Source organism: Capricornis sumatraensis, chromosome 2 (genome assembly GCF_032405125.1).
Source record: "Capricornis sumatraensis isolate serow.1 chromosome 2, serow.2, whole genome shotgun sequence".
Taxonomy (NCBI): Eukaryota; Metazoa; Chordata; class Mammalia; order Artiodactyla; family Bovidae; genus Capricornis; species Capricornis sumatraensis.
The window spans coordinates 186656379-186684140 of record NC_091070.1 but is presented as its reverse complement, the minus strand read 5'-3'; the positions used below and the strand labels follow the sequence as shown (position 1 = coordinate 186684140).

The window sequence follows — 27762 nt, the reverse complement described above, 5'->3', positions numbered from 1 at the left end:
GGGTCAGTCTGAGGGAGAAGCAGGATAAGCTTACCCAGGGCTACCAAGTGTGAGTGCCTTTCTGGCTGACCTCCACAGCTGCCCCAGGCCGAAATTCTAACTCTTATCCACCATTTGGCACCTCTTTGACCCAGGCCATCTCAACAGACCGGAAGCAAAACCAAGCTACGGAAGGAAGTAGGGAGGAGGCAGATCACAGCTATGACTTTTATGATGTGCTTTATGGTTTCCAAGCCACTTAAAGTCCATTATTTCCTCTGATTTTTACAGTAGACTTTCCTTTAGAGATGGAATCATTGTCCACTTTAAATCTTCTGGATGAAAACGAAATCACTTACAACGTAACTCATTTGCTCAAGGCCCCACTGGAGATGGCAAAACTGGAGTTTGGTTCCAGTTTCTTCTAAGTCCAGTTCCCGTGACATATCCTAGAGGCACTGGATGCTGTCCCCTCACTTCTGAGCAGATGCCCTGCCTTGGGGGGTGTGGGAAAGCTTATTCTTCCTGCTTTTCTTCACTCCCCCCACCCCAACAACTTCAGCCCCGAGGAACAGCACAGAGCCGGTGGCTGACTGGGGCAACGGTCAAGCTCACTCTGAACTTCAGGCTCAACTTCTCATTCTCTGGAGGCCTGAAGGTAAATTTTTGCAGAAGTGAAGTAAAGAAAATAAACAACTCAGTTCTGGCCAACTGTTCTCCAAGGCACATCCGCTTTCCTGAAAGACAAAAATATGAGTACCTCCTCAGGTGGTCCGTGACAGCAAGGACTGAAATCTTCCACCACATCTTGTAAAACCTGAGCAAACAGCTGGCTTGCCTGGCCCTGAGCCTTTACACACTCAGCTTATTTAATCACGACCACCTGGGGTAACCTAAGCCCGGTGAGGTCATTCCACAATCACACACTCCAGTGCCTTCAGGACTCAGATGGTCGAGCAATGGTGAAGATGCAGGCTGTGGATGAAACAAGTGAGCAGCCAAGGCTGACCTATGAATGTGGTTTAGCCAAAAGTCTTACAAAAATCCATTAGCAAACGGTAAGGACAAAAGCAAAACTCTGTGTTTACCTCTCTCAATTAAAAAAAAAAAATTGTTGAAAGTTAAAAGAAAGTAAATGTCAAAGCAAGGTTTTTCAAGTATGAGGCATCTTTTCCCTATGTCAAGTATCCCCCCATCATGACCAGGAATCTTGCTGCCAGGGTTCCCCATGCAGGGCCAACCTCATCTCATCCCACGTGTGTTTGCCTGCTCCAGGCTTTCCCCAGCCTCTCCTTTTCATGATGCCTTCTTCCCCAACTTGGGCAACAACACCCCACAATAGACTCTATCATCATCTCTCTTGTGGGTGTTTTAATAGCTCACTTTCTCCCTAATTAACATATGTTTGCAGCAAAAATGAAAAAAAAAAGTGTGAAAAGTATAAAAATATTAAAACATATTTTAATCCCCAAATCCAGAAAAACTCTTGTTAACATCTGACATAGTTCCTCACTATTTCAGTAAAGATTCTCCTGGACACCATCAGTGGGATTACCCTCTGAAGTTAATTCTGAGCATGACTTTTGCTACTTTTTGCTTCCCCATGTAATGAAATATTCTTGGAAAATGGTTAATGCAGCATGCCTCTATTTTGTACTACGCCTGTAACCAGTTGTTGAGAAAATAAAATTAGAGTTTCAGATAGACTGAAAACCACAATCAGAAAACTAACAAATCTGATCACATGGAACATAGTCTTGCTAACTCAATGAAACTACGAGCCATGTTGTGTAGGGCCACCCAAGACAGACAGGTCATGGTGGAGAGTTCTGACAAAATGTGGTCCACTGGAGAAGGGAATGGCAAACCACTTCAGTTTTCTTGCCTTGAGAACCCCATAAACACTATGAAGAAGCAAAAAGATAGGACATTGAAAGATGAACTCCCCAGGTCGGTATGTGCCCAATATGCTTCTGGATAAAGGTAGAGAAATAACTCCAGAAAGAATGAAGAGATGCAGTCAAAGCAAAAACAACACTCAGTTGTGGATATGAGTGGTGATAGAAGTAAAGTCCAATGCTGTAAAGAGCAATATTGCATAGGAACCTGGAATATTATGTCCACGAATCAAGGCAAATTGGAAGTGGTCAAACAGGAGATGGCAAGAGTGAATGTAAACATTTTAGGAATCAGCGAACTAAAATGGACTGGAATGGGTGAATTTAACTCAGATGACCATTACATCTACTACTGCGGGCAGGAACCCCTTAGAAGAAATGGAGTAGCCATGATGGTCAACAAGAGTCCTAAATACAGTACTTGGATGACAGAATGATCTCTGTTCGTTTCCAAGGCAACCCATTCAATATCACAGTAATCCAAGTCTATGCCCCAACCAGTAATGCTGAAGAAGCTGAATTTGAACGGTTCTATGCAGGCCTACAAGACCTTCTAAAACTAATACCCAAAAAAGATGTCCTTTTCATTATAGGGTAATGGAATGCAAAAGTAGGAAGTCAAGAAATATCTGGATTAACAGGCAAATTTGGCCTTGGAGTATGGAATGGAGCAGGGCAAAGGCAAGTTTTGCCAAGAGAACACTCTGGTCATAGCAAACACCCGCTTCTAACAACACAAGAGAAAACTCTACACATGGACATCACCAGATGGTCAATAACAGAATCAGACTGATTATAATCTTTGCAGCCAAAGATAGAGAAGCTCTATACAGTCAGCAAAAACAAGACCAGGAGCTGACTGTGGCTCAGATCATGAGCTCCTTATTGCCAAATTCAGACTTAAATTGAAAAAAGTTGGGAAAACCACTAGACCATTCAGGTATGACCTAAATCAAATCCCTTAAGATTATACAGTGCAAGTGACAAATAGATTCAAGGTATTAGATCTGATAGAGTGCCTGAGGAACTATAGATGGAGGTTTGTGACATTATACAGAAGGCAGGGATCAGGACCATCCTCAAGAAAAAGAAATGCAAAAAGACAAAACGGTTGTCTGAGGAGGCCTTACAAATAGCTGTGAAAAGAAGGGAAGCAAAAGGCAAAGGAGAAAAGGAAAGATATACCCATTTGAATGCAGAGTTCCAAAGAAGAGCAAGGAGAGAAAAGAAAGCCATCCTAAGTGATAAATGCAAAGAAATAGAGAAAAATAATAAAACGGGAAAGACTAGAGATCTCTTCAAGAAAATTAGAGATATTAAGGGAACATTTCTTGCAAAGATGGGCTCGATAAAGGACAGAAATGGTATGGACCTAACAGAAGCAGAAGATATTAAGAAGAGGTGCCAAGAATACACAGAAGAACTATACAAAAAAGATCTTTACAACCCAGATAATCACGATGGTATGATCACTCACCTAGAGCCAGACATCCTGTAATGCAAAGTCAAGTAGGCCTTAGGAAGCGTCACTATGAACAAAGCTAATGGAGGTGATGGAATTCCAGTTGAGCTCTTTCAAATCCTGAAAGGTGATGCTGTGAAAGTGCTGCACTCAATATGCCAGCAAATTTGGAAAACTCAGCAGTAGCCACAGGACTGGAAAAGGTCAGTTTTCATTCCAATTCCAAAGAAAGGCAATGCCAAAGAATGCTCAAACTACCACACAATTGCACTCATCTCACAAGCTAGTAAAGTAATGCTCAAAATTCTCCAAGCCCAGCTTCAACAGTACATGAACCGTGAACTTCCAGATGTTCAAGCTGGTTTTATAAAAGGCAGAGGAACCAGAGATCAAATTTCCAACATTACTGGATCATTGAAAAAGCAAGAGAGTTCCAGAAAAACATCTACTTTTGCTTTTTTGACTATGCCAAAGCCTTTGGCTGTGTGGATCACAACAAACTGGAAAGTTCTTCAAGAGATGGGAATTCCAGACCACCTGACCTGCCTCCTGAGAAATCTGTATGCAGATCAAGAAGAAACAGACATGATCTGGACATGAAGCTAGACATGGAATTACAGACTGGTTCCAAATAGGGAAAGGAGTACATCAAGGCTGTATATTGTCACCCTGCTTATTTAACTTCTATGCAGAGTACATCATGAGAAACGGTGGGCTGGATGAAGCACAAGCTGGAATCAAGATTGCTGGGAGAAATATCAATAACCTCAGATATGCAGATGACACCACCCTCATGGCAGAAAGCTTAGAAGAAATAATGAGCCTCTTGAAGAAAGTGAAAGAGGAGAGTGAAAAAGTTGGGTTAAAACTCAACATCCAGAAAACTAAGATCATGACATCCAGTCCCATCACTTCATGGCAAATAGATGGGTAAACAGTGGAAACAGTAACAGACTTTATTTTTGGGGGGCTCCAAAATCACTGCAGATGGTGACTGCAGCCATGAAATTAAAGATGCTTGCTCCTTGGAAGAAAAGTTACGGCCAACCTAGACAGCATATTAAAAAGCAGAAGCATTACTTTGCCAACAAAGGTCTATCTAGTCAAAGCTATGGTTTTTCCAGTAGTCATGTACGGATGTGAGACTTGGACTATAAAGAAAGCTGATGCCTGAAGTATTGATGCTTTTGAACTTGAGAGTCCCTTGGACTGCAAGGAGAGCCAACCAGTCCATCCTAAAGGAAATCAGTCCTGAATATTCATTGGAAGGACTGATGATGAAGTTGGAACTCTAATACTCTGGCCATCTGATGCAAAGAACTGACTCATTTGAAAAGATCCTGATGCTGGGAAAGTTTGAAGGTGGGAGGAGAGAGGACAACAAAAGATGAGATAGTTGGATGGCATCACCAACTCAATGGACATGAGTTTGAGTAAACTCCCAGAGCTGGTGATGGACAGGGAGGCCTGCTGTTCTGCAGTCCATGGGGTCACAAATTTCAGACACAACTTAGCAACTGAACTGGAAAAAAAAAAATGAAGAAATTGGCTTAAATTGCAGCAAATAGAAAAATTTGTTTTCGATGGTACCAGGTCAGTTGTATTATAAATACCCAAAATTCTCCTAGAAAAATCCATATATTGGGATAAAACTGGACCCTTAGAGTCAGGATCCAGGGTTACATTACTGGTTCCATCAGTCACCAGCTCTGGGCTCTGAGTAAATTGCTTATTTTCATCAACATATAAAATTTTCACTTGTCAAACTTGTGAAGTAATTGCTCTCCTAAGTACTATATATGGCTGATCAAGGATACCAGTAAAACAGGAGATTTGACTTGGGACTTCCCTGGTGGCTCAGATGGTAAAGCATCTGTCTACAATGTGGGAGACCCAGGTTCGAGCCCTGGGTTGGGAAGATCCCCTGGAGAAGGAAATGGCAATCCACTCCAGTACTATTGCCTGGAAAATCCCATGGACAGAGGAGCCTGGTAGGCTACAGGCTATGGGGTCACAAAGAGTCGGAAACGACTGAGCAACCTCACTTTCACTTTATAAGTCATGAAAAGGAGTGCTACCTTATTTCAAGGCTTCATCCAGGATTAAGGAAAACACAGATTTTCTTCTTGGTGCATGTACTAACTCGCCATCACTAACTAACCAGATCAGTTACTAGAAGTGAGAGAATTGACCTAGGGTGTTTGAGAGATCTTCCTAATCTTATCTCCATGATTCAGTGATATTTCTGAAAATTGAGGACTCAGACTCTTGCCTTTCATGAAGATATCTGCTGCTTTGTTGGATCAAAAGGGAAAACTTAAATGAAGAAAAGAAAATGTATGTTTGCATAATACCTTTGTAATCTCCCCAGCTGTGCATGTCTCCTAATTCCACACCTGACCTTCTTTCCAAGAGAAGGGAGGGTGCTTTTCACACCCCATTCCTTCAGGGAAGCTTTCTTTATAAAGTGCTGGATCAGGTATGAGGCAGAGCAACTGAGCCCTAAAGACGGGAGTCTGGTGGGAATAAACCTGACCGCAGTGTTGACACTTTAAGTCAGTGGATTTTTCCGGTTTCTATTTCCTGTTCTGTTTCACTAGTTCTCGCTTAGTCACACTGAGGGGATCCCCAAATTGCTAGCTTGGTCTGAATCACTCTTCTCGGGCAGAAAGAAAGATAGTGAGATCACCTGACTGCAATACTGGCTCCAATTTCCCCCCTCTCCCTGAACCCCCATCATTTGCAATGTGATTTCATAGCCCTTCCCATAAAATCTGTGCCATTTCCCCTTTCCCTTGAACTGGGGCTCACAGTGTGAGCTGCTTGGGCCCCGGAATGCAGTGGGAGTGATGGTCACCAGTTCCCAGCCTGGCCCTTGGGAGGCACTGTGTGCTCTCCTCCCTCCTGGGGTATTGTCTTCTACATGCACACCAGATGGGCTAGCTTGCTGGAGGAGGAAACTTGGAAAAGAGCCCTACTATCCCAGCTTATGTCATCCTAGATCAGCCTTCAGCCAGCTGACCTCCCTAATGGGCAAGAGAGCCCAGCTAAGAACAGTGGAGCTCTCAGTTCAACTGTAGCCTTGTGAGCAATAATAGACACATTGTTTTAAGCCATTGAGTTTGCCACCTTTGTAATGCAGCAATGTAACAATTGATACATATGATATGAATTTAGTGAATCTTAAAATGGAAGGGCCTTTAAGTAGGAAAATTGTAAATGCGTTAGGGAGAGCACTAGATTAGAACTGTATATATAACAAACAAGGACCTACTGTATAGCATAGGGAACTATACTCAATATTTTGTAATAACCAGTAAGGTGGAAACCTAGAAAGAAAAAGATATATATGTGTCTATAACTAAATCTTTACCATGTGAGCCAGTAGATCAGCTGGTAAAGAATCCGTCTGCAATGCAGGAGACCCTAGTTTGATCCTTGGATCAGGAAGATCCCCTGGAGAAGGGATAGGCTACCCACTCCAGTATTCTTGGGCTTCCCTGGTGGTTCAGTCGGTAGAGAATCTGTCTGCAAAGTGGGAGACCTGGGTTTGATCCGTGGGCTTGGGAAGACCCCCTGGCAGAGGGAGAGCATGGCAACCCACTCTCGTATTCTTGCCTGGAGAATCCCCATGGACAGAGGAGCCTGGTGGGCTGTAGTCCATGGGGTCACAAAGAGTTGGACATGATTGAGCAACTAAGCACATAGCTAAATCACTTTGCTGTACACCTGAAACTAATACAATATTGTAAATCAACTATACTTCAACAAAAATTTAAAAGAAACCAGAAACTTGAATCTTCGGCCCTTTTATGCCAATTCCTTGGGCACATGACCTTGGATAAGAAATAACTTTCTCTTAATCCTAATTTCCTTTCACTGAGAAAGGAGATACTAATTGTTTTCCTAACTGTTAATAATTGGGTTGCTGTAAGTATAAAATAAAATAATTTGCTTGCAAATGAAATCTGTAATAGGAAGGATGTGTTTCAACTCTAAATAACAAAAAATACAGTGAAGAAAGAAAAATTATAACACTTAAGATAAAATAACTGAAACTCTGTACTATAATAAGAAACATAAAGCTCTTGTAGGCAAGAAGTCTAGGCTTCCCAGGTGGCGCTAGTGGTAAGAATCCACCTGCCAATGCAGTAGACTTAGAAGATATGGGTTCAAACCCTGGGCTGGGAAGATTCCCTGGAGGAAGGCATGGCAATCCATCCAGTATTCTTGCCTGGAGAATCCCATGGACAGAGGAGCCTGGCAGGCTATAGCCCATAGGGTTGCAAAGAGTCAGACATGACTGAAGCGACTTAGCACTCACCAAGGCAGACAAGAAGTCTGGAAGGCTTTCCAACATCTTCATGTCTGCTTTCATATTAAAAAGTGACTTGTCCAAGTGAGCAAAGGTGGCAGAGAACCAGAGAAAGAAAGACAGAAGATCTAATTGGAATCAGTCCAGATACACGAAGGACAGTGCCCTATAGCAGAAAAGCCTGGGCTCTGTATCATGCCTACATGGGGTCAATTTCCAATCCCTCCCTTTCTGTGCCTTTGTGGCATGATCAATAAGATTATACTGTCACAGAAAATCAATGTATATTTAATTTAACTCAATGATAAGAAAATTGTTGCGAAATTCAGAGCATTCACTCACTGTAGCATTTAGTTACTTTCTTGGGAGACGTTTCTAGGAAGTGCATAGGCTTTATTTGGTAAAACCTGGTCAACACTGAGTTCAACCTCTGCTCTGTGAGCTTTGTGACTATAGATACCATAGTTGACCCTGTTCTGTAGTTTCCTCCCTTATCCCCAGTGTGGTGACTGGAATTTGGACCTTGTAACTTTAAGGTAGAATACATGGTCCATAAAAGTTGCACTGGTTTTTTCTTCTACCTAATCATTGTCATATTCTCAGGGCTGCATAATTGACACATAATAGGTGCTCAGAAAACATTTATAGAATTAAGGATTTGGGAAATTATTTAAAACGATCTCAGCAACATACTTAACTCATTACCTGGTAAATATAAGACTTTTCCTTCCTCATTTCACAAAGTTATGAGTAAAACACCCCTTTGGAACTGGCTGGCTGGGAAACATGAGAGAAAGAGTTTTCTCTGCATTCTCTTTCATATATTTTAAGCTATACACCATGTAAATGTATTCACTAGATTTGTAAAGGATTGCTGTTATTCAGTCATCAAGTTGTGCCTGACTCTTTGCGACCCCATGTACCACACTACACAGACTTCCCTGTACTTCACTATATCTCAGAATTTGCTCAAACTCATGTCCATAGAGTTGGTGATGCTATCAAACCATCTCATTTGAAAAAGTAAAAGGACCTCTTCAGGAAGAATGTAGTATAGACAGAATCTCATCTACTTAAGCCCATGGCATCTAGAGTACCTTGTAATGCCCATAATGATACGGAAGCAGCCCCTTTACTGGAACCTCCCCTACCCCTTTCTTAGCAATCAGCTTTATGTTTTTATGAGTGGGAAGCACTAAAAAGATCTTGGAACACTTTAAGTTCTATAAAGATGGCAAGTGCCCACCCTCCTTTTGAGGCTAAGTTCCTCTCCCCAAAGTTCCTGGGGACCGAACAATTTAAAGCTGAAATCTCCATCAGAGTCAAGCCAAGGCTTAGGACATAAGAGAATGAATCCTGGTGATGCTCAGCCCAGGGAAACCTGCAATGCACCCACAGCAAGAGTGAGTCATGCTAGGCAGGGCTATCTACAGACATGCCAACTAAAGCAAGGTATCACAAGAGGAGCAGGGCTGAGAGAGCAGAAGAAGGGCTGAGAGAACAGAAGAAGGGCTGAGAGAGGGACTCTGGGTTCCCACACTCCTATTTCCAGATACTCACCTATTGAAAAAGGCAGAAAGGATTCCCTTTTTTTAAACTGTCCATTTTCCAAGAAATGCTCTGGATTGAAGGTGTCAGGGGTGGCCCACTCTACAGGGTCCCTGTGCAGTGCAGTCAGGTTGGTCGCAACCAGGGTTCCCTGGAGAAGGCAGGGGACTCATGCAAGACATGACACACACCACAGATGTGTGCCGAGGGGCAGCAGCCCCCCGGGCTCCCACATCAGGGCTGATTGAACTTCTTCAGCCTCCCCAACCCTGTAACCTGCTGAGCTCAACCCCTAGAACCCTGCTCTTTGCCATGGGACAGCTTACAATGATGGACTGGAATTGTCTGCTGGGAATTTTATCAGCAAAATGTGGCTACTCTTAGTGCAGAATGGGAAGGTGTGTGCATCAGTGAGAGAATAATGTGACAGTGGGCAGGCAGTTCTGGACCAAAATCAACCCAGTTGCTCAGTGAAGTGGTAAATACGGCAGCCTCCCCAATATGAAAAATGTCTCATTCATCTGTTTCTCCCATTCTCTTCCCTCCATTATCTCACACAATCCAGAGAAGGCTTAATAATACAATCAGATCACCCAGTGGAAAGAACCACTATCCTTCCCAGCTTGCAGCAAGAAACCCAAGAGTCCTCCTTAACGGCCCCCTTTATTCATTCTGCCTTCATTCCATCCTTTTCCGGGCTGGTCAGTTTTCCTTGAAATTCCTCTTGATTCTTTCACCTCCATGTTATTTCCCCCCACTGCCTGGTCCAAGGTACTACCTTGGTTGTCCACACTCCTACAGGAGGCCTAACTACAACTCTAGCCTCTCCCCGCTTCAAAGTGCTTCACACACGGAAAGCAGAGTTAGCTCTGGACACGGTTTAGTTATGTCACTCCTAGCCACTCAACACTCCTGGAACTTGATAAAAACACTCCAAATAGTTCTCCTCACTCAGATTAAGGACGTGTCACCAGCCCTCTATCTGAGTCACAGTCCTTTTGCCTGCATTCCCACTGTATCAAGCCTTTTTCAGTTTCTCAATCATACCACTTGTTCCCATACCTTTTTGCATGGTGGCCTCTGGGCATCTTCATGCCAGTGACTACTCACTAGACCTGCCAGTGTCAGGGTCTTTGTCCCTGCTGTGAGCCCCAGCTGCCCCTGCCTCTGCAGACCTTCCAATATTAGTAGGTAGGTCTGGTCCAGACTCTTATGAGGTCACTGCTATTTTTCCATGGGTCTCAGTGTGCACATGACCCAAGAGTGGAGTTGATGCTTCCTTAGTCCAGTGGAATTCCTGTGATGAAAGGCTGCTGACATTCAAAGCCAGATTCTCGAGGGCTCCTCCTCCTGATGCCAGACCCTCAGACTGGGAAGATTGCCTTGGGGCTCAGGATTTTGCTCCTATGGCAGAACTTCTGTAGTATAATTGCTTCCAGTTTGCAAGTTGCCCACCCAGTGGGTAAGGGTCTTGTAGAACAGTACATCAGAAAAAAAAATAAATCTTACAAAACCAATCTCTTGAGCTAGGATGGTTCTCTGCAGCTAAGTGAATTGTTATGAATATGTGAAGATCACCTGTAATGTCATCTAGACCTCAGAATTCATCCATAAGATGGTCAATCAGCAAGAAAATAGTAAATGAAATCGCTGCAGGAATAGCTGCTTCTCCAAGGGCTGCAGGGGCCATGACCAAGGCGAGCCCAGAGCATAGGCTCTTCTGGTTTTATCTTGAAATCCACCCCAGGTTCGACACACAAAGAAGGACTCAGACAAACTGAAATGGATCCATGGAAATGGACTAAGGTGTTGAGAAAGCAAAACTGTGAATGTGCGGTGTGGAGAGAGGGCACTAGTGGGGACAGGAGAGCTGACTCCTGAGATCCTAAGAGTGATTGGCAGAGTGCAGAACTGCCTTTGTGAGGACAGGGAACTTATCAGGGTCCTACTGAGAACAATTTAAGGAGCTTCTTTTAAAGCAAAGTAAAGCAATTCCTGCGGAGAAAACATGGTATAGGACAAAAAAAGATGAGCCTGGGGCTCAGAACACATCTATTTCTTTAACCCAGCTCTTGTCACTTTGTACACCAGAGATTTTCTGCAAGATCAATCAGCTCTGAGCCTTCATTATGAATTTGTAAAAGGAAAAAAAAGATAGAATTATTCTGAGGACTGATTAAGTTGAAAGAACCTATATAGTCCATAGTACATGATCACTGCTTAAAAACCATTCGTTCTTTCACTCCTTTTGTGATATTCAATGTGCACAGGCTTGGATTGATTCCCTTGTGAGGTAGTCCCATCAAGGGACTGTAAGTCAAGGCTGGAAGCAATATCTGTGGGGATATTATGTTAGAAACATCAGTTTAATGTGATGTTGGCCCAGGAGGTCTTAACGAGTTCTCATATTTCAACATTCTAAACCCCCAGGATTTTGAAACAGAATTTTCCAAAATAAGTCTGGCAGGTCCCTATCCTGTGAAAAGCTCTCCCATGGCAAAGAAAAGGACCTCATGGCAAAGTCTGACTGAGAATTACTGCCTGCTGTTTCCCCACAAGAATTAACAATGCACGTCAGGTAGTAAAAAGAATGAGAAATCTCACAGTAGAGAAAAGCCAGCCTTTGTCTGAGCATGTTTGATGTAGGAATCCCCCTTCTCCTCTAGAACAACTATTAACATTTATTTGAACTAATATTCTAAAGACCCCATGTAAAGAAAAATATCTAGAATTACATCAGTGGTAATATATCTCCCTCTCCAATTAAGTGTTTCCCTAAGACAAGAAAACACATCACATTTGCCATTGAGATTTCCATCATTTACAAATATGAGCTTGGAGATCTGAGGCTGTTGGTGTGAGCCCCTAATTACCTTGGGCAGGTGGTATCCGGCCAGGGTGGTGTCCACTGCCACCTCCCGGGGCACGTTCAGAGGGATAATGTTCCCCATTCGCAGCACCTCATGGATGACAGCGTTGGTGTAGGGCATGGACTCTCGAGCGGCCGTGCTTGGCTGTTGTGATTGGCCAAGCACCCTGTCAATCTCAGCTTGGACTTTTTCTGAAAAAAGCAGAGGTGGTTCTATTATTCTGTTTTTCCATAACTCTCCTTGAGCCTGGTTTAGTTAAGGAATGAAATAACCAGCATCAAAACGGCTATCTTAGGCTCTCCAGACTAGCTTCTCAGGGAGGTATGAGAGTGGGAAGTGGGCCCTGGTGTGAGACAAATTAGGTGGAAAACTCTTGCTCAACAACATTCCTGCTGCAAGTTCCTAAAGCTGTGTGAGCCTCAGGTTCCTCTTATTAGTGAGGGTGAACCAACACTCCCTATAGATGAACTAATTTATGGAAGCATACTGATCTGGCCTAGGCCCATCCACTAATGAGCTCACCTTGGATTTCGGGGTTAAGGGCCATGTAGAGCAGCCCCCAGCGCAGGGTGGTTGAAGTTGTCTCTGTTCCAGCAAGGAAGAGGTCTAGGGTGCTGTAGATGAGGTTTTCTTCACGGAAACTTGAAGCAGCATCGCCCTTATGCTAGAAAACACAGTGATTATTGGCTTATCCAGATGGTTCTTAGTTGCCACAAATAGGAGGCTTCATTCTAGTGAGAACATGGGAGGAGAGATTCCCCCAAGAGAAATGACTTTTCCTTTGACCATCTCAGCAGGCAGAGGCTTATTATTGCAGTATCATTAGCATCTTCCTGCTCCAAGTGCTGGGAGATTTTGTCACCTTGGATGGATGAAAATTGAGAGAATCTTTTTACTTCCATATTTTGGGAGGATCTATTATTATATTGGAAATATAATAATATTTGCATTCCAATATTAGCCACACCTTTCACTATATGTACAACTTGACCAAGTTACTAAACCTCTCAAACACTTTGTGTTCAGTATTCACTCCTCAATTGGCATTATGAACTATGTGAGATGGAAATGTCATATAAGAAATCCTCAACAAATGTTTGCATTGATACCAGAAAGAATAAAATTAATTTCTCTAAAGTACAATTCTCGCAATTCCCCATTAACATCCTCCTGAGGTTAAACTTCTCTGATTCCAACAATCATTCCTCATGGCCCTCCAGCATCTTCAGCACTTTCCTACGGGAGCTTCAATGTGTCTGTGTCCCTCTGTGTGCCTGCACACCTTATAACAAGTGAAGTCTCCTCCTGTCAGGAGGAATCAATACTTCTATTAATGGTATAACAATAAGGTGAAATAAGAGAGGAGACAGAAAAAAATCCACCATTCTTTCAACTCTAAAAGTTGAAAATGAGTCAAAAACGATGACACTGATGCAGTGATGAGTATTAACCACAGGGCTTAATATGTTAAAGGACCTATATCCAATTTGGCCTTTTCCCCGCATCTCACAAACAACATTTGAAAGTGCATGAAAAAGGGAGGAGGGAGGAAGGCAAAAGTCCTCCACTTGAGACTAACTTTTGGTATCTGACTCAGCTTCACTTATACTCTGTGCTGGGGAACTGGGGAAGGGGTAGGGGACTGGACATTGGTAAAAGTAATATTGAAACAATGCTTCTTTTCCCTGTTGTGTATAGGTCTTGAAGATATGGGTAGAGGACAGAAATAGACTATCAAAAGGCAGTATATGTGGGTTTTCCAAAGACCTCAAGCTGAATACTCTTAAACCAGTATCTTTATTTTGAATGTTATCATCAATTCTGAGCTAATGATATTCCTATACTCTGAAACAGTTTCTCTATTTTTCCAACCTTGTGCTAGGCTGAATAATGACTCACAAAAATGTCCATGTCCTAATCTCTGGAAAGGGTAAATGTTTTTTGACAGATGGAACTTTGTAGATATCATGAAATTAAGGATCTTGATATGGATTATCCTAGCACGCCCATTGTAATCAGAAGAGTATAAGAGGAGACGGGGAGCAAATTAAGAGAAGATGCAAGGACAGTGGAAAAAAAGACATTACATCAATGGCTTTGAAGATAGAGGAAAGGGGCATGAGTTCAGGGGTATAGACAGCCTCTAGATGCTGGAAAAGTCCATCAATGGATTCTGCCCTAGAGCCTCAAAAAAGCCAGCCTGCCCCGACCTTGACTTGATAAATTTTGGTTGTTTTAAGCCACCAAGTTTATAGTGATCTCTTACAGCAGCAATAATATATTAGAATCACCTCATTTGCTCTCTAACAACACTACTCAGGAAAACACTCAGGTTCCCTCACCTTTTCTATTTCCTGGAGATAAGCATCAATGAAGTCTCTTGCTTCAGCAGGATTCCAGTCTCTCTTGTGGTTTTCAATCATTTTGGCAACAAACATTTTCAGTTTCTCCAAATTATTAAAGAGTGCTTGGTGTGGACCCGGAAGGAAATTCATTATCCTTGGAAAGATATTGTAGAGCTGATGGAGAAAACAAAACAGTCATGGAGACAAGGAGGTGCCCGTTTTCTACTTTTGAGGACAAAGAAACCATTGTATCTCTATATGTATTTTCTTTGCTTATATTAATGCTTGGAATCACCCTTGTCTCATCTTCTCTGTCACACCCCTTTTCTTTCCCCTCTGGCAAAGCATTTCAGCACTCCATCCAAAATAGAACCATTTTCAGACCACTTCTCAGTACTCCATGTGTTTGTCATTCTAGGACAAAGCCCCAACATTTCTTACCTAGATGCTTTAAGGCCTCCCAGCAATTTCCCTGATTCTCTCCTCAACCCCTTTCCCAGTCTGTTTTCCACTGAGCTGCCAGAGAGATCATTTAACAGTTTAATCAGATCATTTCATCTTTCAATCCTCCAATGACTTTCCATGACATTTAGAGAAATTTGACACAATTCTCCTGGCCTGGAGCTCCACATGAGCTGGCCTCTTCCACCCCTGTCCCCTCTTCTGCTATCACTCGCTGCCATCTTACTCACTCTTAGTCTTTCTAGTCCAGCTCCGTTGGTCTCTGTGACAACATCAAGAATGGCAATGTTTAGTCTTTTGGATTTGCTATTCCTTTAATGAAGATTGGTCTTCCTCTGGAAATTGTATAATGCTACCCTTTTATTTCACTCAGGTTGGCTCTTGCTCAGAGATATCTTATTTGATAATCCTATAATGCAGTACTTATGGAATCTCTTCCCATTCCCTTATTTATATTTTTTCATGACATTTTCCTCTAATATGTGTTATATATCTTTGTGCACGAAACACCTCTTTCTAGCTAGCTAGTTAGTTATGTTAAACATAGATATGTGTTTATCTATCTTACTATTATGATGTATTCTTCATGCAGATAAGACATTTTTAATAAAATTAAGTGTATTTTGGATATATTTTCCCTAAAAATATCTGGTAGAAAACAGATAGCCCAACATAATGGAAAATTGCCTAGACTTAAAATGAAACATACATGCCTTTGAATATTAGCTCTACCGCTTTCTAGCTATAAGGCTTCGGGAATAATAATAATGACAGTCATGAAGATGATGATGCAATTTGTCTGGGCTTAGTATAATCTGCTGCCATTGGGATCTCAATCACATGAGATCTATTCCACACTTAACACACAGCCAGTGGATCACTATGTGAATATGCTTAAGCATTCCCATATCTACTTGCCCATATTAGGATGCTCCATTTCATCTTTAAAGGGTTGTTGTAAAAATTGACTGAAATAAAGTATGACAAATGGAATTGTCAATCATACTGCCTGAGCTATTTTGGGCCTCTAAAAAACGCTTATTACCCCCTGACTCACTGCCTCATCCAACCTTCTCAGGAATTTCTTTTCCCTGGGAATAGTCAACACATGCTCACTGAGGTCCCAGACTTCCTCAGTTCTGTCTTAATAGGAAGAAAATGGAATTACTGAATGGAGGGGTTACCATGATTAGAAGTGACAATAAGAAATGTTGTTCAAAAATAATACTGACAATAATAATCATAGTAGCTCATATCCATTATGTCCGTTTTCTGTGCCAGGATTCATGCTAACTGCTTTATCAGGTTAGGTGAGATGGGTTCATAAATCTCCAGGCAATGTTACTTTTAAAAATGATTACAAGTAAATCCTCCTTTACATACACAAGGGTTTACCCCAACACTTCGGGCTGATTTTCCCGTAACAGTGCCTTCCAAATACACAAAAGGGGCTGAGAGGCCAAGCAGATGAGCAGAGCTTTTGACAGACTTACAATCCTAGCAGGACAAAAGGAGATGGCAGGGATTACCAAGGACAGGGTGAGGGTTGAATCCCTTAAATCCATATCCTAGAAATTTAGAAAACTGGTAGGAACAAGTGTGGATGTGCATGGAAATAGACCAATGGTGGAAACCATTAAGGATTTTTACACACAGGTGTATATGCAGGAGAGATGAGTGGATGTGTCCACATGAAAAATAAAACAGAAATGTTCATGGCAGCTTTATTCATAACTTCCTCAAATTAGAAATCCCTCATATGTTCAATAAATCTGCAAGCATTATTCAAAAGAATAACAATCAGTGGCACCTGCATGCAGAGGAAAACTACACAGAGTAAATTAGAAGACCCAATAAATAAATTTCAAAACAATGAGCTGAGTTAGAGCCAGGCACAGAAGCATACATCTGAAGATCACAGAGGTGTGGGACTAGGGAGGGACATGGACAGAAGGGACTCAAAAGTGATGGTAATATTCTGTTTTTTAAGGAAAAGAATGTAGTGTATACCTGTATGTCATGTAAAATACTGTACTTTATACAAATATTAGTAATGTTATTTATCAATAGTATATACAATATTATAAAAAACATTAAAGTCAACAGATTGATTTCAAATAAGTTTGCGCTGAAGTCAGTTTAAAAAAATTATCTTTTAGCTACAAAGGAAAAAAAGACCCCATCTAATCTGTGACAGACATTAACATATCTTTATGCAAGACAGGAAGTGACAACTGCCTCACCTGGCAGCACATTGATGTCTGCAGATTTAAGACCTCATCCAGCATCCTCAGCAGCTCCCGGAACTGATCATCCTGGTAGTCAAACCGCTCCCCGAAGGTAATGGAGCAAATAATATTGGAAACAGCATTGTTGATTGTAAAGTGAGGGTCAAAAGGCTTTCCTGGAGGAAGAAGAAGAGATGGAGCCTTCATAATGGATTGCTTCTATTTTACAGAGATCCTACTCTGTGTGACATATGACACACCGACTACAGAACCACCTCTGAAACTGTGACCCCAGGGTCTGACACTGGGCAAGTACTTAGTCAATGCATGGGAAGTCAAACTGATGACCAGGATTTAAACCAATATGTTTACTACCCATCTTTTTTAATTCATGAGCCCCATGAGGACAGGTCATGGTTAGCTGTTCCCTGTTATCCCCTCAGCACTCTACACAATTCTGGGCTCAGGAAAGGCAGGTAGGCACTGATGAACACCTGGTTAGTGAATGTATGAGCCACAGTCCCTGCACCTGTCCTAGGATATGCTCACCGTTCTCCTCTCTTATCGTCTGGATGAGGTAGGAGGCCTCCTCTTGAATGCGTTCCTCTAAGCTCTTCTTTCCTAAACCAAAGTTCCTAAGAGTTGTCAGGGCAAACCTTCTTTGTTCCTTCCATATGTGGCCACTGGACATGATTAAGCCTGGGAAAAGAAAGCCAACATTATGAAAAAAAGCCAACAAGACCCGTGATGTATCAGAAGGATGAAAAAGGGCTTTAAGGTGCTTGAAACTATTCAGAGAAGTAATTTCAAAGCAATTGATATAATGGATTGAATTTACTGATTGCTTACAATGCTGGAGACATTAGTGTTTTTAATGCATTCTGGGATTTAGTACTCACTCTCTGATATACTTCTATATATATATCACTATTGCCAAACTGCTGCTAAGTCGCTTCAGTCGTGTCCAACTCTGTGCAACCCCATAGATGGCAGCCTACCAGGCTCCCCCGTCCCTGGGATTCTCCAGGCAAGAACATTGGAGTGGGTTGCCATTTCCTTCTCCAATGCATGAAAGTGAAAAGTGAAAGTGAAGTTGCTCAGTCGTGCCCGACTCTAGCGACCCCATGGACTGCAGCCCACCAGGCTCCTCCATCCATGGGATTTTCCAGGCAAGAGTACTGGAGTGGGGTGCCACTACCAAACTACTACCCCAATTTTGCTGATGAGAAAATTGAGGCACAGGAGATAAAAGTACACTCTGCAAGGTCAGAGTTGGAGCAGCAGAACAGGCATTCATTTTCAAGTCTGCCTGACTCTGATGCCCATGCTTTGACTACTTGTCACACACTATATCTAAGTATTTGTTATGGTACATGCTAAGCATGCACTAATGGACTAGATAAAATCAAAATTTATAAGGAGAAAGTGCTCAAAGATCTTGAAAAGATGAATCACCCAAGTAAACAAAGAATTGTGAATGGTATGCAGAAAGAAAATCACAGGCAAAGGATAAAAAAATCCATCTGAGGTATGCAGAGAACTTCATTTATTTTATAACACAGGTGAGACCACTACCCTCTCAATTCTTCATTCCGGTACACTCTTCCACTCTTTCTAATATCTCCCTTTCACTTCCACCACCTTAGTGAAGTGGTCCTCCCTGCTGTTGAGTCCAGGATCGTTTTCAGCCTCATGCTGATGTGTCAACAGCATGAGATGCATTTTTCTTGAAACACTCTTTTCCAGTGGTGCTCAGGACACCACACTCTCCAGACTCTTCGGCTAATTCTCTGACTTCACAGAAATCATCATACCTTCGGTTAACTTTCAGTTCAGTTCAGTTCAGTTGTTCAGTCGTGTCCGACTCTTTGCGACCCCATGAATTGCAGCACGCCAGGCCTCCCTGACCATCACCATCTCCTGGAGTTCACTCAGACTCACGTCCATCGAGTCCGTGATGCCATCCAGCCATCTCATCCTCTGTCGCCCCCTTCTTCTCCTGCCCCCAATTCCTCCCAGCATCAAAGTCTTTTCCAATGAGTCAACTCTTCGCATGAGGTGGCCAAAGTACTGGAGTTTCAGCTTTAGCATCATTCCTTCCAAAGAAATCCCAGGGCTGATATCCTTCAGAATGGACTGGTTGGATCTCCTTGCAGTCCAAGGAACTCTCAACAGTCTTCTCCAACACCACAGTTCAGAAGCATCAATTCTTTGGCACTCAGCCTTCTTCACAGTCCAACTCCCACATCCATACATGACTACTGGAAAAACCATAGCCTTGACTAGTAGTCAAGCAAAGTAATGTCTCTGCTTTTGAATATGCTACCTAGGTTGGTCATAACTTTTCTTCCAAGGAGTAAGCATCTTTTAATTTCATGGCTGCAATCACCATCTGCAGTGATTTTGGAGCCCAAAAAAATAAAACCTGACACTGTTTCCACTGTTTCCCCATCTTTATCTCCTATCAAATTTTGAAATGATGAACCTTTTCAAGCTTGGATTAAAGCTTCTTCTCTTCTTACACTTATCCTCCATTTCTACTACATCTTATCAACTCCAAATATTTCATAAGACATCTACTGATGTGAACGTCTGTATCTGTGCCTCAGCTGCAGACATGCAACCAATTTTCTGCTTGACTCTCTTGGCTTCACACTCAGCATATTCATGACTGAGTTAATGATTTGCTCCATACAACTCGCCACCCAGGCCAATGAGCACCTTGTTCTCCTCCACATCTTCCTTTTTTCCTTTACCTACCCATTTGGGTGTCTACCTCTATCTCCCTCCATCTAGGTCATCATGTCCTATTGAATATGCCTCCCAAATAGCTTAAATCAACTTGTCTTCATAGTCACTCCCCTAGTGTAACCTACTGGACTGCCATTTCTTGCCACTTCCCTAGTTCAGGCCACCACCTCTTCTCCCTTAAAATTCTACAATAGTCTTTTGCTCCTTTTATTCCATTCTTGACATTGAAGCTTAGAGAAGTCTTTAAAACTTACCATGTAAGTATGTTGATTCCTTTTACTACTTAAACATTCAGAAGCCTGCATTGTTATTAGGATAAAAAGCAATATCCTTAAACATGAACTATTTCAGGTGAAACTTCACATCTTCATCTTCATTTAATTATCTCCATTTAAATTCTGTTCTTCTCACACTGGATACCTTTCAATTCCTCAGTTCACTGTCCTTTTACCCATCTTAGAAACTTTTCATATTCTATTCCCGCTAGTGGATTGCTTCTTCATTTTATTACTTGTTATTTACTTATAATAGCTTTTCCTGAGTCTCAGGAGCAGATTAGATACCTATACTAAGTGAACCCTGCTCTTATCTTCATAAAACCGAGGCATTAAATTTTAGCGTACTTGATACTGTCTCTCTTAATAACATGTAAATTACACAAAAATCAAGAATTTTTTCTGTTCTACTCACTACTCTGTCACTGGTGCCTCTAGTCCTCGGTTCTCATGGCAGATAATCGAGTGAATGGATGTAGGATAATGAGTGAAGTACTTCAAAGAGGGATTGAGAAATACCTGAAAAAATGGTGTTTTTGTAGAAGTATAAAGTTTTTCATTTAGAATTTTGAAAATGGAAGTTTATTTAGTGCTCATTCTAAGTACTCATGCCAGACTCTTTTAACATAGACAGAAGGCTTGAGATACCTTTGGGGCACAGCCTTAATAATAGAGCATAAGGACCTGGAGGCAAGAAGGGATCACTTAATCAACAGGAACAAGCTGATCCACATCCGTTTTCTAGCGGAAGAGGTCTGAGTGGGAAAGCAGAAAGAGAGCCTGAGGACACATTGCCTTTTCTCTGCTTAAACAACACATCACATCACTGAGTGAGGAGGATACTTATTTATCAAAGCACCCAGAGTGAGTTCATGCAGGTCATGTTGCTTCTCCCAAATCCCTGACATTAGAGCTGACTCTGCCAGGTGCCCTGAGGGGGTGCCTTCAACAGGGAAATGCGGGCACTCAGGCTCCTTATGAGGAGCTTGGTCCCTGGGATTGCTGGAGATACTTTCCGCAGACCATAACAATATCAAACATACACTAACCAATGTAAGAACTTACCTTTAGTGTTAAAGATACGCTCCTGGAGAGGCATTACAGGGCGGTTGGAAAAGTTTTCACCTTGGTGGACAAGCGCTTCTTTAATTAAGGGTAATCCAGTTATAAGAACAGAAGGAAATGTACCAAAATCCAAGCTAAAAACATTCCCATATTTCTTCACAAACTGAAAAATAGTAGAAGAGTCACAGTTATACATGCACATGTCTGTGTGTTCTGGAATGGAGGGTATGTAGAGCTGAGGGAGATTATATTGAGGGGAATCTGTGTGTCTGTGTGTGTATACCTTTGCTGTTGGAAATATTTATGCCTGTTTCCACTTCTCTTGCTGTCAACTTGACTTCAGTTTAATCCACTAGAGGATGTAGACATTCATTATAAATACTCATCTATATGTTCACCTTACTTGGATTGAGTGAGCATATGTATCCTAAGAAAAAGGCATAAGGATACAATAAAATAAGCAAGGTCTCTAACCTCAAGCATCTTAGAGTCTAGTTAAGTGAGAGAATTCAATCCATGTGACTCACCAGAGAAGGCAGAGATATGTTTAGTGAATGTCTGGGGTAGAAAGCATGGACTTCATAGAAAATCATATCTGTTTAACCACAAGACAGTGTCCCCTTCTTCAACAGGTTCTAGGTGACAAAAAATTCCTTACAGGGCTAGGCCCAGTCATAGACAAGAACACACTAGCTGGAGCCATGTAAACTCTATGCTTGGCTAGCTGTGAGATCTCAGGAAAGTTTTTTCACTTTTTTTTGAAGCCTCCACTCCCCCTGTATAAGAGGGAGAAAACGATTTTTCGTTTACAGTTTCTGGGAGGGGTAATTCCCTGGCTGTCCAGTGGTCAGGGCTTGGACTTTCAGTGCCATGGATACAGGTTTAACTCTGGACTGGGAACTAAAATCTCACAAGCAGGGCAGTGCGTTCTCTACAGCCCCGAAAAAGGGGAAAGAAAATTTCTGTGAGGAATAAAGAGAACAGCAATGGGAAAGACAGTTTGTTTTCAATACTGGCAGATAGCCACTCTAGACTCTGGGGAATGAATGGGCTCCGTGAGCAAAGAAGCATAGGTGCAGTTGCTCAAGGGGGCAGACAGGACAAGAGTAAAGAGCTGATGTACAGGGGAAAGGCACTGGTGGTCACAGACAGCCACATCCACTGGGCGCCACGCTAACTACCTTTCACCTTTTGTCTCATTTCCCTCACACCACCCTGTGATGGTGTGTACTCCCTACTAGGGAAGCTAGACCAAATTTATCATTGCACCACATTGCTGTGGGTCCTTAGTTCCCTGAATAGGGATCGAACTTGTGCCTCCTGCTGTGGAAGCGCATTTTCTTAACCACTCGTCCATCTACCCTATGGCAGTAATTATGTTGTTTTAGTAAGGAAAATGAGTCATGGAGAAGTAACTTAGCCAAAGTGCCAAAGATATTAAGGACTGGAGGTATTTGTAAGATTTAAAGACAAGACATAAAGCTGAAATAGCACTGGGAACTTAAGAGTTTACTGGATGTGACAGCAATAAACTGAGAATGAGAGTAACGGGGCAGGGAGAGGAGAGGAAGACTGCGAGTGAAATGAAGAGTGTCTGGGTGTGTCACACACACGTAAGGGTCCTGGGGCTGGGAAAGGTTCCTGGAAAGAATACCTCTCACCTGTGTAGGGAGATGGGATACAAGGCCAGAAAGGTACTATGAGCTAGACCAAGGAGGTCTCAATGTCAGGCAAAACACTTTATATCTTGTTTTGTTTGCAATTAAAAACTGAATAAGAGAGGTAAGGTGAGTGCTTAGTACTTAGATTTTGAAGGCATACAAATCCCTTTGTATCCAGCTTCCACTGGTTATTTTCTATGTGATACTTGGTCAAGTTACTTAGCTTCTCTCTGTCTCAGTTTCCAAGTATATAAAATGAGGGCTCTTACAAATTCTCATCTTTAGGATTCTGGGGTTAGTAATCATAATACTAAGGTTAATAATAAAATTATGTATTTTTATTGATATATTTGGGAGTGTATTTTAGCAAAAGATTTCTTGTAAGATACTGACAAAGAAATGGAGGGAAGTGGCCAGAGAGTGTATGAAGGGAGCCCTTGCAGCAATCAAGCCAGACAAGTGATGCCTCATTTGCAATCAAAAACTTTTTTGTTCTTGAATTGGTTACTATAAATGTTTAAAGAGAGGGGGAGGGAGGTAGATATATAAACTGAGCATCAACTGTATGCTAGGTACCCTGGCAGTAGGCTGATAATCCTAACTTGTTTCTTATAACAACTCTATAATGTATGCCCAATTTTCAGAAAAACAGGCACAGAGATATAGTGCATAGCTGATGGGCATAAAGTAGGACTGTTTCTAATTTGCTCTGTATGCCTCATCCTTAAAGAAAGCACGGACACATTCTCTCTCTCTTCTGCTGAGTGATGGAACTCCCTAAGGATTACCTGGTCACATTACTCCTCACTTAATTTCATGGGAATCCAATGGGACGGGAGTCGTGGTGACGTGTGCGTCTTCTGGGTCATGTTCTTAAAGGAAAGTTACTTCTCACCACCCCCCACTTTCTCCTTTTCATGGCACAGAACTCACACTTGACACTGTTGTAGGGCCAGAGCCCAAGACAGAAGCACTGTAGTTTCAGATGACCTTGTGGAGCAAAGCAGCCTTCCTATCCTGGTCTTCCTACCTACATCTCAACCTACTTGTGAGAGACAAATAAATTTCAATCTTTTTTACACCACTGTCTTTTGGAATCTTTTTGTTACAGCAATTCTATATAAACCCTTATAGTGGATTTAACCACCTTATCTACCATTTCCCCTTCTTAGTCCAATAAGAAATTTTTCTTATTTACATAAATGTTTCTATAATAAGCCAGACAGCTATGGTAAAGAATGTTGAGAAAATGGGGGAAAAACCATGCTAAGCAAATCAGCCAGTTTCTTCATTGCCTTCTTATTTTGTTTTAGCTCAAGTCGCTTCTCCAACTTAAAATCTCCTGTCCACTTTACTCCACAGAGCCACTTGCCTCTGTTCAAGTTCAGCCAAATTTATTTCAACATTCTAGGAGGGTATCCCCGTGGATTCCCATTCACAATGAACCCACTTAATGACATCTCATTTGGTTACCAAAAATTTATACCACACATTTCACCATATACTCTTCTTGTATTATACCTGTCATATGATAAGCACTTCTTAAGTGTCTACTGGATAAGTGAAACCCTGAACAAAATCAATTATCTGCTAACTATATCATGAAAAGTCAAGTAGCATAAGTAGAGACCAGATTAAGATTCAAGTCCTTCTTTGGCCATTTTCAGTGTTGAGTCACTTAGGCAAATCACTTCGTTTTCAGTTTCCTCAGCCTTAAAATGGAGAAACAACCTCAGATGATACAATAAGCTATGTATGCATATCACAGAAACTTTAGAGCAAATACTTAAGGTACCAAACAAAGAAACATACTAAAAACACTAAGAAAGGAATTCTTAAAAATGTTCAAGTGACCCACAAAAGACCAGAGAGAAGAAATAGAAGAACAAAAAACAGAGTGAAAAATAGAAAGTGAATAGTAAAATGGCATACTTAAGTGTTCACACATCAAAGTGAAAGTCTCTCAGTCCTGTCTGACTCTCTGTGACTCCATGGCCTATACAGTCCATGGAATTCTCCAGGCCAGAATACTGGAGTGGGTACCCTTTCCCTTCTCCAGGGGATCTTCCTGACCCAGGCATTGAATCAGGGTCTCTGGCATTGCAGGAGAATTCTTTATCAGCTGAGCTACCAGGGAATCCCTCAGACAGCAAAAGTTACCCTAAACACAAATGATCTAGATTCACCAATTAAAAGAGATATTGGCACAATGAAAAAATGACCCACCTATATGTTCTATATAAAAACTCATTTCAAGTATAATCATATAAGTAGGTTAAAAGTGAAAGAATGGAGAAGCATATAGTATGCAAATCCTAATTAAAAGAGAGCTGGTGTGGCTCTATTTTATCAGATAATATCCAGGCAAAGAAAATCATCAGGGATAAAGAAGAACATGTAATAACTAAAGAGCCAATTCACCAAGATAATGTAACAATTTTAATGTGCATGAGCCAAATAAAAAGAGCTTTACTTTATATATAGCAAATATATAAAGTAAAACTATCAGAACTGATCTGACACATAGATAAACTTCTAATTATAGTTGGAAACTTTAACATGCCTCTCCTAATAATTGACAGAATTAGTAGATAAAAAGTCAACAAGGGTACAGAAGCACTAAACAATGCACTCACTTCTTCAAGTCTGTCTGATATATAGCACAGAATGCTCCAACAGCAGCAGCAGAAGCCATTATTTCAAGCATGCATGGACTCCATCTTAGGTCATAAAACCAACCTGTACATATCTGTTCAAAGTTGAAATACAGTATATGTCCTCTGACCCTAATGAATGCTGACTGTAAATCATTAACAGAAAGAAATCAGGAAGATCTTCCAATACTTGGAAATTAAACAGCACAATTCTTAAAGAAAGGCACAGGTTTAGAATCTTAGCATCTTGGCCCTAAAATTCTATATACTCATCCTACCACTTAGTGCAACCAATTGGCTGTTTCTCCCAGAAAGTGATGAAGCCATCTCCATCTGAACTTGAGTTTGTAATACTGGCTTGTGTTGAAAGTGCTCCAGGAATTTCTAGGGAACTAGAACTATTCTTTTTTGAGCACCAACTATAAGCTATTTTAACACTGAACATTCCTTTTATTTAATCATCACAACCACTTACCACAGTGTTGTCGGTCAGGAAGGTGCCTGTGCTGAGAGGCAGGGAGGCAGTTGATTCTTGGGACAGTGTTGAGTGATGAAGGGAATTTTAAGGAATTCAGAATGGCCACAGTTAGGGAGCCTTGATGGGAGATGACTATAAAGTGGAAAGAGGCTACAAGAAGGGATCCATGTGGCTCCCTAAGGAATATGAACTCTAGGAAGCAGCAGAAAGCACTAAGAAAATCTAGGCAGAGGATGACATTTTTAAATGAATACTTTAGTGAGAGTGGATTGCAGATGGAGGAACCTGAAGCTGAGGAACTGTGTCCTTGTGTGGATGGAAGCAATGTAATTGAAAAGTCGTGAGGATTTAGGTAGGGATGGCTCAGTGGGTAGAGTCCACCTGCAGTGTAGGAGACAAAGGAGACTCGGGTTCGATCCCCAGTTCTGAAAGATCCCCTGAAGGGAATGGCAACCCACTCCAGTATTCCTGCCTGAAAAAACCCTCATGGACAGAGGACACTGGTGAGCTACAGTCTATGGGACTACAAAGAGTTGAATGTGACTAAGCGACTAAGCACACGCACATACATCCTCATTTTACAAATGGAAAACGGAGCCTCTAAGAGGGGAAGTATATAGCATTCACCCCTACCCCCCCACCAAGAATAAGATTATTGAAAAGAGAAGTGATCATACTATAAACAGAACGTCCCAGTAATATGTAACCAGACACCACGAAATGACTTTACTTTATTTTTCGAAATGACTTAAAAAAACACGTGTCTGTCACACTCCAGACTCTAGTAAAAGAAACGGAAGAGACAAAGAGTCACTTGATCAGTCGAAAAACATTCACTGAGCATATAGAGAGGATTCTGAACCATATTCAATCCAAGGATCCCTGACACGAGAGAAAATATGCAAATGTTAAAGCTCCTGGCAGTATGTGAGGCTTCAGATGAGAGCTACCGTTCAATATTTACACTTTTTCCATCAGCTATATGGACCAAGAAACACTTTCCGTTTTGTACATTAAACCTGCAGCCCCTACCTCCCCCAAAGCGGATCGTGTCGGGACACTTAAACAGTAAACAGTTAACAACAGTTCTGGAGAAGGCAATGGCACCACACTCCAGTACTCTTGCCTGGAAAAGCCCATGGACGGAGGAGCCTGGTGGGCTACAGTCCATGGGGTCGCTAAGAGTCGGACACGACTGAGCGACTTCTCTTTCACTTTTCACTTTCATGCACTGGAGAAGGAAATGGCAACCCACTCCAGTGTTCTTGCCTGGAGAATCCCAGGGACCGGGGAGCCTGGTGGGCTTCCGTCTATGGGGTCGCACAGAGTCGGACACGACTGAAGCGACTTAGCAGCAGCAGCAGCAACAACAGTTCACCCCTAGAAAGCACAGCTTGAATCATTCCAGGTGACGGCGAGGAAAGAGAAGCTCAAAGCAGGGTGTACCCGGTTCCCGACTGAATGCTTCAGAAGCTCCCATGCTCCGGCCCTAGGTACCCGGAAGGCCCTTGTCCTGCAGGTCAGGTCAGGACGCGGCTCTGACACCTTCGCCCGCTCCTACCTGCTGAAGCTTCAGGTGCGCCTTCTCAAGGTCCATCTGGAGCGAGTTGCCTACAAAGGGCAGGCCCGCGGGCCCTGGCGGGAAGTTCTTTGGACGCCGTCTTTTGAGGAAATCAGCAAAGAAGAGAAAAGCGACGGTCCCCAGCAGGACGGTGCCAGGACGGAGAGCCGCCCAGAGGGCCGCCGCCAGGGAGCTCAGGGCCTCCAGCAT

At 42.1% G+C, this 27762-nt stretch overlaps 1 protein-coding gene across 2 annotated transcripts; it reads right to left on the bottom strand.

Annotated features, from left to right (window-relative positions):
• Window positions 1-230: 230 nt before the first annotated feature.
• Window positions 231-27762, bottom strand: LOC138072866 (cytochrome P450 2J2-like). 2 transcript variants are annotated; one of them, XM_068964119.1, is made up of 9 exons: window positions 27553-27762; window positions 21199-21361; window positions 17657-17806; window positions 17123-17283; window positions 14415-14591; window positions 12595-12736; window positions 12076-12263; window positions 9215-9353; window positions 231-716 (listed from the first exon to the last, which is right to left on the bottom strand). In XM_068964119.1, exons 1-9 carry the CDS (start codon window positions 27760-27762, stop codon window positions 538-540), a joined length of 1509 nt encoding a protein of 502 aa, XP_068820220.1. In that variant the 3' UTR covers window positions 231-537. The 2 variants fall into 2 exon arrangements, with proteins under 2 accessions (XP_068820220.1, XP_068820221.1); XM_068964120.1 differs by lacking the exon at window positions 9215-9353.